Consider the following 13383-nt stretch of genomic DNA (forward strand, 5'->3'; position numbering starts at 1 on the left):
TCATGTTCCAACCACTCACAACATACACTAGCAACTTAGGACATTCTGAACATAGAATCATAGAATGGTGTGGATTGGAAGGGACCTTCAGAGTCCAGCCCCCCTTCCACAGGCAGGGACATCTTCCACTAGATCAGGCTGCTCTAAGCCACAGCCAACCTGACTTTGAACACTTCCAGTGACGGGGCATGCACAATTTCTCTGGGAAACCCATTCCAGCATCTCATCACCCTCTTTGTAAAAAATTTCTTCCTTACCTCCAATATAAATCTACCCTCTTTCACTTTAAAACCATCGTCCCTTTTCCGGTCAATACAAGCCCTGCTAAAACAAGTCTTTCTCCCTCCTCGTTACAAGCCCCCTTTACATACTGAAAGGCTCCCCACAACCTTCTCTTCTCCAGGCTGAACGACCCCAACTCTCCCAGCTCGTCTGCACAGGAGAGGCTCCCCAGCCTTCTGACCAGTTTTGTGGCCTCCCCTGGACCCGCTCCAAGAGGTCCATGACCTTCTTGTGCCAGGGACCCCAGCGCTGGATGCAGTGCTCACCAGAGCAGAGGGGCAGAATCACCTCCCTCAGCCTGCTGAACACGCTGCTTTTTATGTAGGCCCAGATACTTCTATTTTTACTTAATGCAGGAAGATTGCTTAAGCACGGTAACAGACATTTTGCTAAAATCCCTTTTGTTTGTATATTACAACTCTTAATAGCTTGGCTAAAAAGTACACCACAGATACATGAAGACTGCTTAAAATATAAAGAACAAAGATACCTTAATTCAAGAAGCTAAAACAAAGATTTACATGTTTTATGCAGAATGTTTTAGTTGGAATAATTCTGTTTAACTTTTTCATACTTCTAGAGGATAAGGAGCAACAAGAGTTTTAGATATAGGAATCACAGTATCTCAAAAGCACTTCAGTTACTTATCAATGACAATCAGTTTATACTGATACTAAATACTTTATACCCAGAAGAAAGTTAAAATACATATGGATACATGGCTTCTATATGCCAGATGCAACATACTTTGAGCTCCAAATAAATAAAAATCTTGGTTTAGAAATACCTGCTATGTCATCAACAATTTCTGTGTATGTTCTACGAGCTATGTCAAGGAATTCATTGATGTTAGGTTTAACAGCATAGCATTTCTGGGTCCTCATACTCAGACATCCTTTTGTGTACCTTGTATCATCATTAATTACAGTTGTAATCTTTTCAAGTATAATTCCAAATCTGCAATATCCATTGTATCAATAATTAGCTACCTATTACTTTACCATTTTTATTTTCAGTATCACCCAAAAATTACAAATAAGAGTATTACAAACAACCAAAGTAAATTACCTACTGTTAAAACCAAGCATAATTCCGTATCTGTTTTTGCCTCAGAATGAAGTACGACTATACCCAAGTCTGACCAAAGATATCATTCAAATCTTTGGGAGATATGAATTATTTCTCAAATACACAGGGAACAGCTGAGTTTTGGATTATTAATACTCTAGGAAACCACTACTTTTGTCTTTTCAGAATTATTTCTAATGGAATACAGTGCATCAGCAATTGCAGTATCATAGCTAACCACCTGTTGTTTTTTTTCCCTGTATTTGTTTATTAGTTGAAAATTAGAATTTTGACAATTAAAATCAGCTTTTAGACAGAAGAATTGAGCTAAACCTCTAACTACAAATAAGCAAAAATGCAACATCTTTAATCTTAAGTTCTTAAGGTGAGAGTTTCTAACATACTTGCTACACTATTATGATAAATACCTTGTATCCTCAAGAGAATTGTAGTAAGCCTTTAGCAGCGATGTGTTACAGCTTCTTAAAGCAGCCTGTTGAAGATTAAAATATGGACACAAACAGTTACTTCTTTTTGTAGCCCAAAAAGGGCTTTTGTATGACTGAAAATTCTTAGATTCACCCAGGCTCATTAACAGTTGCACAACAGCAGCTTACAGAATCTGAGCAGGAATGTCAGTTAAATGCTTGTTACAAAATCAATTATTCAGGTAATGGTAGGAGTTCAGCTCTTAAAGAGTATTAGACTCAAATGCGTATTTTCAACTGGCTTAAGAATTTACACATTGGCAGTACTGTGTCCTGCAAGTTATAAATAATTTCTTTTTTTTTAATTTGATGATCCCTATCGGTTCCTTCCAACTTGAGATATTCTATTCTATATTCTATGAAATTTAACAAACTGCTCTGTAAAAAATAAGGACAAAATGGTCTTTATTTTTTGTTGGTTTTTTTTTTTAAAAATAAAATAAAGACAGCTTACTTTCAGAGGCTCCACAAGCTCTAGAGTATGCTTCAGGTAAATTAAATTAGTTATTTTTGATTCAGCAGTTTTAACCTGTTGAAAAATTTTACAAGTATTGGAGCTGTTTGTATGTCTGCCTGTTTGAGAGAGTACCTAAGAACTAGCAGAACTCATATTGTTAACTGTAAGTAAGGTTTTATACTTCTAAAGAAAATTGTTAAAATACTTTATGAGCTCACTTTGACAACTTGCCATGTAACTGCATAAAAAAGTGTAGTTAAATTTTACATTGCCTACAGTGATAAGTCTGCCCATCAGTAGGTAGTATTTTCATACATCTACATGGACAATGATTGGCTCTGAGAACACTGCTAACCCAAACCATGAACACTTCTTTGATCTTCTACGTATACATAGCTCTAAACTACATAGCCTGTACTCTTTCAAAGCAAATACATTATGTTTTGTAATTCAGAAGCATAGCCCTTTCCATAAATGCTGTTAAACACAAATTAACTCAACTTGGTTGACTCATCTTTGGATAATATATTTATATCCTTACACATACACCCATGTAATTAAAAAAAATAAATAAAAGCAATAAATGTTTAAAAATTTTGCTTAAAGACCACTCTTGAAAATGTTTTGTCCACACACACATTCTACCTTCTTTTGCATGCCCCATTAACAATTATAAGAATTTTGCTGCTGATAATAGGGCACAGCGTATGTCCTGCATAGCATATACAGTACATATGCACTGTGTAAGAGGATTTTAAGAAACCAACATAGCTAAGAACATTATTTGGCTCTGAAGAAAATCTAGCATTAGTTTTCAACATGGACACAGGAGTATGACCCCACGTGAAATCTTTTCTTCTTTGCATATAACTCTACTTTTGTGATAGAGGACACCTCTCGCCTTATCTTACCTTCTACATAAATTTGTTTTGGACTAAATGTATTTAACAGAAGAATCATAATCTGCAAATGAATATGGGCTCTCAGTCCCATGATGGAATCAGACATCCAAAGGACAGACATGGTCATATGTGAAGAGTTGGTATTTCGTAATGGAATGTACCTTTTCTAAAATAGTTCCTTAGGAATTTTAACTGGTGTTAGAAGTGGATCTTTGTACATGCTGAATGAATACAATTATAGCCAGAAACTCTTCTACGTAATATTACTTCTTTATGATTCATTAATGACTAAAATGCAAGCCTATCCTTTACAGTATCTGAAATTGATTTGTCCACAGTCACTCTGACATGTAAAGCACAACAATTCAGAGAAGCAGATGACTTTGGTTTTGTGCTAGAGACATAGTCCTACAGATTTATGTGCTATGTCAGTGGATGAGCCCTAGTTTAACTTTTATATTTCCTGGAAATTAATTTAGACCAAAAATACTGGTACCTTCTTCCTGTCAGAGAAGCAATCAATATGTCGCATGCTTGGAACTTCATCAGAAATGGAATCTACTGAATTTGTTCTTCAGATGGGTGACCAAGTAATGCAGAGCAGATGGTCCTCATTTCCACCACAAGTTGGATATTGATCCAACTTCTAAGGATCCTTCATGATTGAGACAAGAGGGTCTTTTAAAGATTATTTTTTTTTGGTCCAGATAGCTTTAATTTGCATATATATGCAGATTTCAGAAAAGGAAGTACTTCGTATCACCAATTACATGATTTTTCAATCAACACATCTCAGCAAGACTGTCACTTGATGGTCCTCCTTAGGATGACAGAATGCTCATGTTGAACATACTGCTCACTTTTAGCGATTGAAACTGTAGGCTTTTCAGCTGAAGACTTCATTTGTTGACTGGTGGAACATTTTGCAGTGACAATTCGTATGGTGAACGGGATCAGAACATACTGAATGGGTTAATCTAGCATTTGATAAAAGCAGCTGAGTTAGCACTCAAATTAACATGTCTGTTGCATGAATATGAAGCTCTGCTATATTGGACCAAATCAAGACTGAAAACGCTGCAGCTAAGTTTGGTGCACATGGTCCTATATGTACATAGAGGCACCCAGGCTGACAGTTTTAGTCATACAGCTGATCTTTTATTCACGTTACAGATCTCTACAAGGAAAGCCAGGAGCAATCAACATTCAGCTTTTTGGATATGTCATTAAAGAGATTTTTCTGGATTAATTACACTCCTACTGGAGTCTGTATCTGATTTCTTTAAATGGCATTAGAGAAGTCATTTATGTAAGCAAGTAATTCAGCATGTGAGAAGACACTGAGAGGTGAGAAAGTTGTAAATATCTGTGATGCTGGCATACCAGCATAGAAACAGGTGAGCATAAGCCTCAAAAGCATTGGAAGCCTCAAGTACAGTAGGCAAATGTAACTTATAATGGAATGATTACAATATGCTGAGCAGAAAAAAGCTAAGGTTCAGTTATCTCAAGCTCACTGGTTAACCATAGTGTCTGGTCTCAACCAAGATCCAGTAGTAAGCTACATGTACTACATGTAATGTATTTATGTTTTGATATTTGTATTGCATGTGTTAATATACAGATTGATATACAAGGCAAGGTCTGACAAAAAAATAATCTTGCTTTGAAAAATGTTAATAGCCACTAGGCGGGAGAGAGCTTTTATACCCACCCCCCTTCAGCAATTTTTGTTTACAAATTAATTAAGAACAGGAGCTGACCTCCAGTCTAATAAAGACACATTGGCACACTGAAGGAAGGGAACCCTTAGTTTAATTAATCACAACTATCTCCTGGTAAAAACCGTAAAAATATTCCAGTGTGATTTTCAAGGCAAAAGATTAAATCTGTCTTGACCTCCTAGAAGACTTCAAAGGGGAAGTTCACTATAAATACTGAGGAGGAAAGACTGTCAAGTTCCTGAAAGCACTCTAATGGGTGCAACATGAGGCATAAGGCATCCACACAGAGTGAAACTGCCAAGTGCATAAGGGATAAAACACCTTCCTGCTGAAGCTGATAATCCTGCATAAGCAGATAAAGTATCGCTTGTCTTTCAACTAAACAAAGTTATGCTCTTATGAACAAATGCTTTTATCTGCATTTCATTTTGGTCCGCCTTGCAAGATGTGCTATTTAAGGTAACAGGTAAGAGCAGGGTACTCTCTTAATCTGTAAGACAAGACCCTGAGAAAACTTAAGAGTAATCAGTTCTCCACTACATCACTTATTGTTTGCATTCAAAGGTTAACAGAGAGGTATGGGTCAAGCTGAGAATTGGACAAAGAAAGGACTTTTAAACAGTATTCATAACCTAGGTAGCTCTGTGTGCTTGAGACATAATGTTCTCTGCTTATGAGCATAGAAGAAACTTCTGTCTCATTTGATACTGCTTGCTCATGCTGTCCATGTGAGTATGCCATTTTCTGTCAGGTGATCGCTGTTCAGAGGAAGCACTTAACTCCTGCACGAAAGCTGTGCATAGCTCATACTATGTGTCTTGGAAAGCTACAGGTAAGTCCCAGTTCTGGCTTTGTATGTTTACACAACTGACTTTGTAATTGAATACAGATTTATCTGCATTATAAGCACAGTTGAGCAAAGTCACAGCACTTCTTAAGAACCTTTTTAAAAATGTTTTTTCAGGCAATGAAGACTAATACCTATAGATTTGTATTTCATGAAAGCTAAGAAGTTATTTAATTTCTAGTGAAAAAGATGCTTAATTTTCTTTAGGCTATCAAAAACTGCATTAACCTCCAAAAATAAGAAAGCAAATTTCTGCTACACACTTTTTTCTTTTATGCTGATGTGAAGAAAATTCTCCCCTCTCATCTTAATACTGTCAAACTGGATTCCACTTATGAAGAATAAAAGTGGGGAGTGATGAATGAGTAAACATTTTTGGAAGTCACGTTTGCGTAGAATGTGATATTGAAGCAAACCCAAATTTTTCTAACATTCTCCTATGAGAATCTTCTACTGCTGTAACATAAGCTATAGTCTCAATCTATAACATTATTCCATGTTTTTTTAAGGTGCAGTCTTTTTCTTATCATATCATGCAAATTTAAAGTTACCACATTTATATATTGCATGTTATAGACAGATAACTGATCATCTAAGGTGTACTTCCAAAACATACTGTATCTTGCTTTGGAATTTGTACCAAAACTGAAAGTAGTTGTTCTGTATCCAGGAATTTTGAGATAACTGTAAAACAAAAGTAAACAGAACAGAAATTGAACAGTAGAATTGTAATAAAGCCAAATTTTTAAAAATGCACACAATTACTTAGCAATACTTATGCTGATCTCTTTCTTTCATTCTATCTTCACAAATTATTTACCAGAAAAAAAACCCAGGTTAAATCCAGCTTCTATCTAAATTATTTTGTCATTACTACACTTACTATGCCTAAGCATGTAGTGATTATTGTACAGGTGGACATTCATCAGTTCAGCATTATTCTTTTTGTTAGATTGAATCATATGTCTCTTGTGATAAAGATTAAGATTACATGACTCAGCTTCAGGTGGACTAACTCCTACTCTGGTATTGTATTTTTTCTTATATTTCTCTGGACAACTATTTATGAAGCAATCAAAAAAAAATATGCATCCACAACACATATTGCATCAATGATACCTTCATGTGATTTTAACATATACATTATGTATACTTGTATACTTCCAACATAGTGCATATCTAGCCATAGAGGTGAAGAGACAAACGCAAATTGTTTGAAAAATCTATTGGCTCACTGACTTCTATCCATTTTATCAGAGAAATTCACTTTTCTTAGCAAAATACTGCAGAAAAGTATCACTACCATAAAGATTACTTCAAAAAATAAAGTGTGCACTATATGTGTCACCTGATGTCACCTGACAAACCATTAAAAGAATACTTTTCGAACATATTAAGCACTGCATGCTTTCATGGATTAGAAAAGAAAAGTTTAAAAAGAAATATAATAATATGTATTCCAAAAAACTACCTATTAACTACCAATTAACTACTACCTGCTTGAAGACCAAAAAAGAGCTCCTCATCCTGGAGTAATTCCTGAACACAGTCCAGTCTCATGTTAATTGTTTCAGCATCAACTAATGGCTCCAGGATACTGGATCTAAGTCTTCGACTTCCACCTGGAGTTTTAGTGTAATTTAGGACACCAAAAAGTGTGTGACTGTTCCTTTTGAGAGGGGGGAAAAAAATTATGCAAAGAATACACTCACAAAAATAAAGATGGTAAATATCAAGTGAAATTTTCAGGCAAGGGTATCCTACAAATTCGAGATACGCTTTTTGGGATGCTTAGCACCCCCCATTTGACCCCCCATTGCTACCATTGTGGTAGCATTCTATTCCTACTGCAGCAGTGTAGTTCACCTTTGTCCTCAACCGAGCTAATGAAAAGTGAACAAAACTAACTCTCTAAAAATGAGGCAAACTCTAATCTGAGATCAAATACTAATCAGAACATTTTCATCAAAATACATCTCTGAAAAACATTTAAAATACTTAGAAGCCCAAGAGAGCAAAAAAGCGTCTATTTTGTTTTTTTAAAGAACTACCTCACAGCCAATACAGGAGCCAAATAACATGCTTATGAATTATAAACATTATTTTCATATTCATGGCTTTTACATGTTACACATCCCAGGGTCTCAACATAAGTGTTGATTGTATCTGTTTAAAAGAAACAGCATTTTTATACATATATAAATATATATATAAATATAATAAATATTTACATCTAGTACATACCTAAACAGTTTCAGACAACTGAAGCTTTCAATGCTACTGGCTTGAACGAAAACCAGTGAAAACACTGGGGCCATATAAACATTGATTGAAACCAGAACTCGTATAGGAAGAAATCTGATACAAGTATACAAAACAAACTGCACGAAAATAGATAGATAGTACAGAAACTCCTGAAATATCACATTATAAAAGAACAAAGCAACAGTCCAGAGAATTAAGAAAGGGGGAAATTCAAACCCAGTTTTATTAAGGACATATTTACCACAATACACAACTCATGACAAGACTTAAGGGGAACTCTACATTTGGGATAGTATCTACACCGCCTACCTTTAAGCAACTGAAGGCTCATTTCCTCCTACCATAAATTAAGAAAGACAAGCCCCTCCACTAGCACAAAAACTTGATTTAGGCGTTTCTGGTGTGTGCCTGTACTATTAACTTTTACCTGTTAGTATCTGATACAAAGGTATCTAACCACACTTTAGAGGTAAAATCTATGTAATGAAAATAGCTGTGTGTGGCCTGATTCAAACTTGCCACTGGGTCAGCAAAATTTCTCCAGCAATAATGAGGGGGGTAGGAGGAGAGAGAGTGTCTTGAAGCAGTTTACTGTTGCTCAGTTCCTCCTGTGACCTCCTTCCTCTCAAAACAATCTGTGGAATTAGCAGCAGCTTTCAGAGAAATATTGCTCTGAAATCTCACCAATCTTAAGAGTGGCTGGCTCCTAGAGTTACATACGAAGCAATGAAGCAAACAAGAAGGAACTGGGGGCTGAGCATGACAGATTAACAGAAAGAAACTGTAATTACCTCCCAGTTCTGAAGAACAGATCTAACTGTGTACTGCCCACAGAAATTCTGGAAAGGGAAGAAAGTGGCAGAAGTCTAAGGATGACTGATCTAGTCAAAGATGTCTCTGCCCACAGCAGGGAGTTTGGAACTAGATGAACTTTAAAGGTCCCTTCCAATCCAAGCCATTCTATGATATCTCTCCAAGTGGAAAGCTCTTATGAGTAATAATTGGGAGTGTGAGGAATCTCCAGGCTCCCCTTTTCGTATTGAGGTGATGAGTAGACTTCTGAACAGAGGTGGATCTCTGAACTTGGCAGGCAGCAAAGTACAAGTTCCAAGTCTTTTTTCCAAGAAACTTTCCATGTTTCTAACAAGAATAACAGTCTTGAGAAAGTAAGCCTTGCAGCTGCTTCTGCCTAGAAGGCAAGTAAGTCCCGGTGAAGGAAGTGCTCCAGGCACTGTTCTCATTGTGGAGAAATACCATCCAATCAAGTACCACATTCCCTGTGACCATCCTTACAGCAATTACTGTGTTTGCCACTATTCCTTACGGCTAAAGGAAAACAAAACAACCTTTCAAGCCTGGAGCCTTTATCTTGTGTGAAATGAATAAAACCTAGGCATTTTAATCCAACATAAGCAACTTCTTGCAAAAACGTTGCCTCCTTCATTTTGCAATCTGTGAAATTTTGCATTATCATTTGTAAGTTTGAATAAAATACAGAAATCAATGTAAAGATGACTATGTACCATCTATTCCTGCAATTTACTTGTAGGATTTCCTAAGCTAGAAGTTTTTTGCCAAATTGTAACGCATTACTCTGTCCAAATATTATTTTTTTAAAAAAGCTCTGAATGGTATGTAAATTCTGTCATACAGAAATGAATGTAACAGTCAGTTCTGACACAAACATCAAGGATACTTGGTGAAATACAACTTTATATAAAAGTGTAATTTGTAAACTTAAATATTCTTACCGAGGATCTCTGTTATTAATTACTAGTTCAAGATTTTGCGCTGATGAAGAATCTATCATAGCTGTTTTCTCACTCCCCTGGAAACGCACCTTGAGTGACTTAGGAGCATAAACTGAATTTTGAATAAATTCAACATATTTTAGCAAAGCTGCAGCAGCTGCAAGACAGTAATACCTTCGAAAGAAACAAGCTTTAATGAATGTTAAATAGTGCTATTTAAGTACCACAAAACCAAGCAGTGCACTACAGAAATCACATTCACACTTCTGCTTGACAACTACTGGGATAAGCACTGAAAAAGCAGAACATTTTAAGTATGTTCTAACCCATGTACAGTGCACATATGTGCATGGTAAACCAAATATTCATGAATGTTTGACTGTCTGTACACTTGATAGCCCACCTCTACATAGCTGCTGTTGTTAACATACATATTTCAGTAGTTACACATGACTTGAAATGAAGACCCAGGTCACCAAGTATCATTACTCAAAAGTGATGGTAAAAGGAAAACATCTGCTGAGGCCAGAAAGGCAGGCAATCACAGCTGTTACATTGTATCGTTAAATAAAGAAGGAAAAGGAGACTATGGAAGTCTATGAAAACTCAAAAAAAAAAAAAACCAGAATCTGTAACAGGCTTTCTATTTAAGTTTCTAGATATATCAGAAACACTGGAGGGCAAAAAAAAAAAACACCACAAAAAAAAAAAAACAAAAAACACAGCTCTGTTTTATTTTCTAACTTTTGCAACAAGCCACAGACCTGTGTACTATGTATGTAAAAAGCTGTTAAAAACTTATCTGGACACAATATGCTTTTTTCCTTATTTAAACATACTTTGACTGAACCTCCATGAAAACAGTGCTGAATTCAGATGCACACAATTGTTCTATGTATTCCAAACCCTTTGTTTCATTGAAGTATTTTCTCTGGACAGTTGTAAAAGTCACATTCTGTGAAGATGGGGTGAAAAGCAAATAGTTTAAAAAGTTACAGAGAGTTTTTCACCAGACAGATTTCCCTATTTTGCTAGTGATACATGTTTCCAAGAAAATCTATCAACCCGTTCAACTGTCTTTACAGAACTATTCATTCTAGCTTCTTAGCACAAGCAAGCCATACTATTGGAACTCATCTTTCCTTCTCTCTGGTAGTGAGCACATACAAAAAGGCTCATATGACTGCTTTAAGTCAATTAACATAGGCTTTTTCTTGGGTATTGCTTTTCTTCTCAAGAGCTAGCTAGTCCACATTGTGAATTTAACTTGGATTTGGATAAAGTTAATGACTTTTTGAGATAAGTTATTTTCATGCTAGCACTGATGCTCAGATTCAAAGCGTAGTTTTCCCTTGCCAAGGTTTAAGCCCAAAGGTAAAGCCCAAAGGTAAAGCCTTTTGATAAGGTAAAGGCCTTATCAAGCCTTCAATGGTAAATAGGGAATAAAGATATGCAGGTTAATGTAACTGAATATGCACAATGCACCAGTGATTTATGCAAGAAAAAGAGGAGAGAAGTCAGTAAGGAAAAGAGGACTCATGAAGGAGCCATCAGCAGTGTAGACATGGAAACAATTCAAGTAGTAATTACTACAGTTTTTTAAAAGTTCTGAGACTTGAATACTCATAAATTATGCATGCTAGTTCATCTCAGCCTCTTACTTCGTCAGTGCTCTTTTTCCTATTCTGTGATACACTAGCCCCATCTATTTATCAGGTTGAGAAAACAAAGGAGCAGCAAAGGACAATGCTTGCTTTTTTGATCTCCGATTCTTTCCAAGGTTCAGTATTGCTCAAATTACTTCAATGCCACACATTTAAAACTTCCAGCTGTAATTACTAATATACTTAACTCTGTAATTGTCAGGATTAGAACTAGCAATGCTGAAGCTGCATTTAGATTCTTTACTGTGGTAAAATTTGGCCCAAAAAATGATAGAAAACACAAAATGTGGCTGTGTTTAAGTTTCAGAAGTTGTAGAAAACTTTCAAATCAAGAATCAAAGTGATCAAGAAGAACTCTAAAACAGGGAATGAAATTTAAGAGCTTACCTTGAAATGTTCTGTTATCAGACTGAACAATTTTGTTGTGCTCCCTGCATCACAAGCAGTGTTTGACATTATTATTTCTAGTGGTGTTAAAATCTTGAGTTTAGTAATAACCTGAACAAAAAAAAATCACATAATCATCTGAATGTCTACATTTTTTCATGCACTCACATTTTCAAGATGCACATTTCGTTTTTATTTTTAGTACTGTCTATTACAGAAGTATTTCTGTAGCTTCCAGGTGCAATATGTACTTATGTGTGTTAAGGCCAGGATAAGCTTTAAAAGTACTAATGGTCAAAAAAAAAAAAAAAAGACATTATACAACACATTGATAGCCGTGTTTATTCTGAGTTACATCTACTTAGTCTCCTAATTAAATTTAGGTTTTATTTCTTTGACTACTGTAAAGATGCTATAAGCCACATTATTTTCCAGCATGCGTATCAACAACAAAACCATTTAACTAAGATGTTTTACTAACACTGCTGTTGCATAAACCAGTTTACTCTCACAATTAATGTTGAGTATGCAGTGCTGGCAGGCAGAACACCTGGCTGTAGACTTGAGTAAATTTCATTTTGAACTAACTGAGAAGGAGTATTTGTGCAACCATACAAAGCTGACCCTGCAGTTATTCTACTCCTGCCCAGCTCCCCCCCCCCCCTCCCCCCATTTACACAGCCCTGCTCTCAAGAGTTGTTTTGTTTTGCCTGATGAAAATATTTGCAAGTTCTACTACCACCTATTGTCCAATGTTCTTCAAAGCCAGGCATCTCACTCCCACATAGTCCAAACACTATTTTTCTGCAGAAAGGCTATTTTTCTTTTGCAAAATATTATTTCCTCTTTATCTAAAATCTGAGACACATGAAATAGCAGTCCCTTCAACGCTGCACATTTTCTAGAACTTGTTCCTTTAACTTTTGTGAAATTTCTTCTATAAATTAAAAAATTAATTTCCCATTGGTCATAAGCTTTTTTAAGACAGACAGACAAAATAATTAGCCTGTAAGGGATACTGCAATTAAGTATGCAACAATACCTTGGCATAAGTTGTATTGTCTGCAAATTGTGACAATACGACCTCAGGATTTTTTAAGTCAATACTGGCCATTCCTACTTCACCTCTGGCAAGGCCTCTTCCTTCTACTACAGCTACAATAACTGATGCAACGGTATGAGCAGAGACTGCAGATGAGGATGTAGCTGTAAAACATTCCATATATTCAGTTACAAGCCACCACTTTACATTAACAGAATTATACTTTGCCATTCCAAGTTAAATATGTGTTTATATTCCCACATCTGTGGAAAGCCCTTTCAGTTTACCAAACTTCATTAACAATTAAAAACTCCTTACTTGCCATACCATACAGACAAGGCACACCTTCCCAAGTATGAACATCATAATCTGACATTAGAAGACTTACTGAATGCATTCGAGACTGTCAGAACTAATCACATTTCTGTAGCAAGTGAAAACACCACTTCTGAGTCACCATCTCTGTACTAAACAAAAAAGATGTTTACTACACTCCTAAAGGCATG

At 35.9% G+C, this 13383-nt stretch overlaps 1 protein-coding gene across 1 annotated transcript in view; it reads right to left on the reverse strand.

Annotated features, from left to right (window-relative positions):
* The window catches only part of MSH4 (mutS homolog 4), a 32624-nt gene that overhangs the window by 10654 nt on the left and 8587 nt on the right, over positions 1-13383 (reverse strand). The window contains exons 3-11 of the mRNA XM_080406817.1: positions 12878-13041; positions 11836-11946; positions 10624-10739; positions 9785-9958; positions 7265-7437; positions 6385-6452; positions 2293-2367; positions 1779-1843; positions 1070-1239 (exon numbers count right to left, since the gene is read on the reverse strand). Coding sequence (XP_080262943.1) covers positions 1070-1239; positions 1779-1843; positions 2293-2367; positions 6385-6452; positions 7265-7437; positions 9785-9958; positions 10624-10739; positions 11836-11946; positions 12878-13041 — 1116 coding nt within the window. The remainder of the gene's footprint in view (positions 1-1069; positions 1240-1778; positions 1844-2292; positions 2368-6384; positions 6453-7264; positions 7438-9784; positions 9959-10623; positions 10740-11835; positions 11947-12877; positions 13042-13383) is intronic.

Source organism: Falco punctatus, assembly GCF_963210335.1.
Source record: "Falco punctatus genome assembly, chromosome: 11".
Lineage (NCBI taxonomy): Eukaryota > Metazoa > Chordata > Aves > Falconiformes > Falconidae > Falco > Falco punctatus.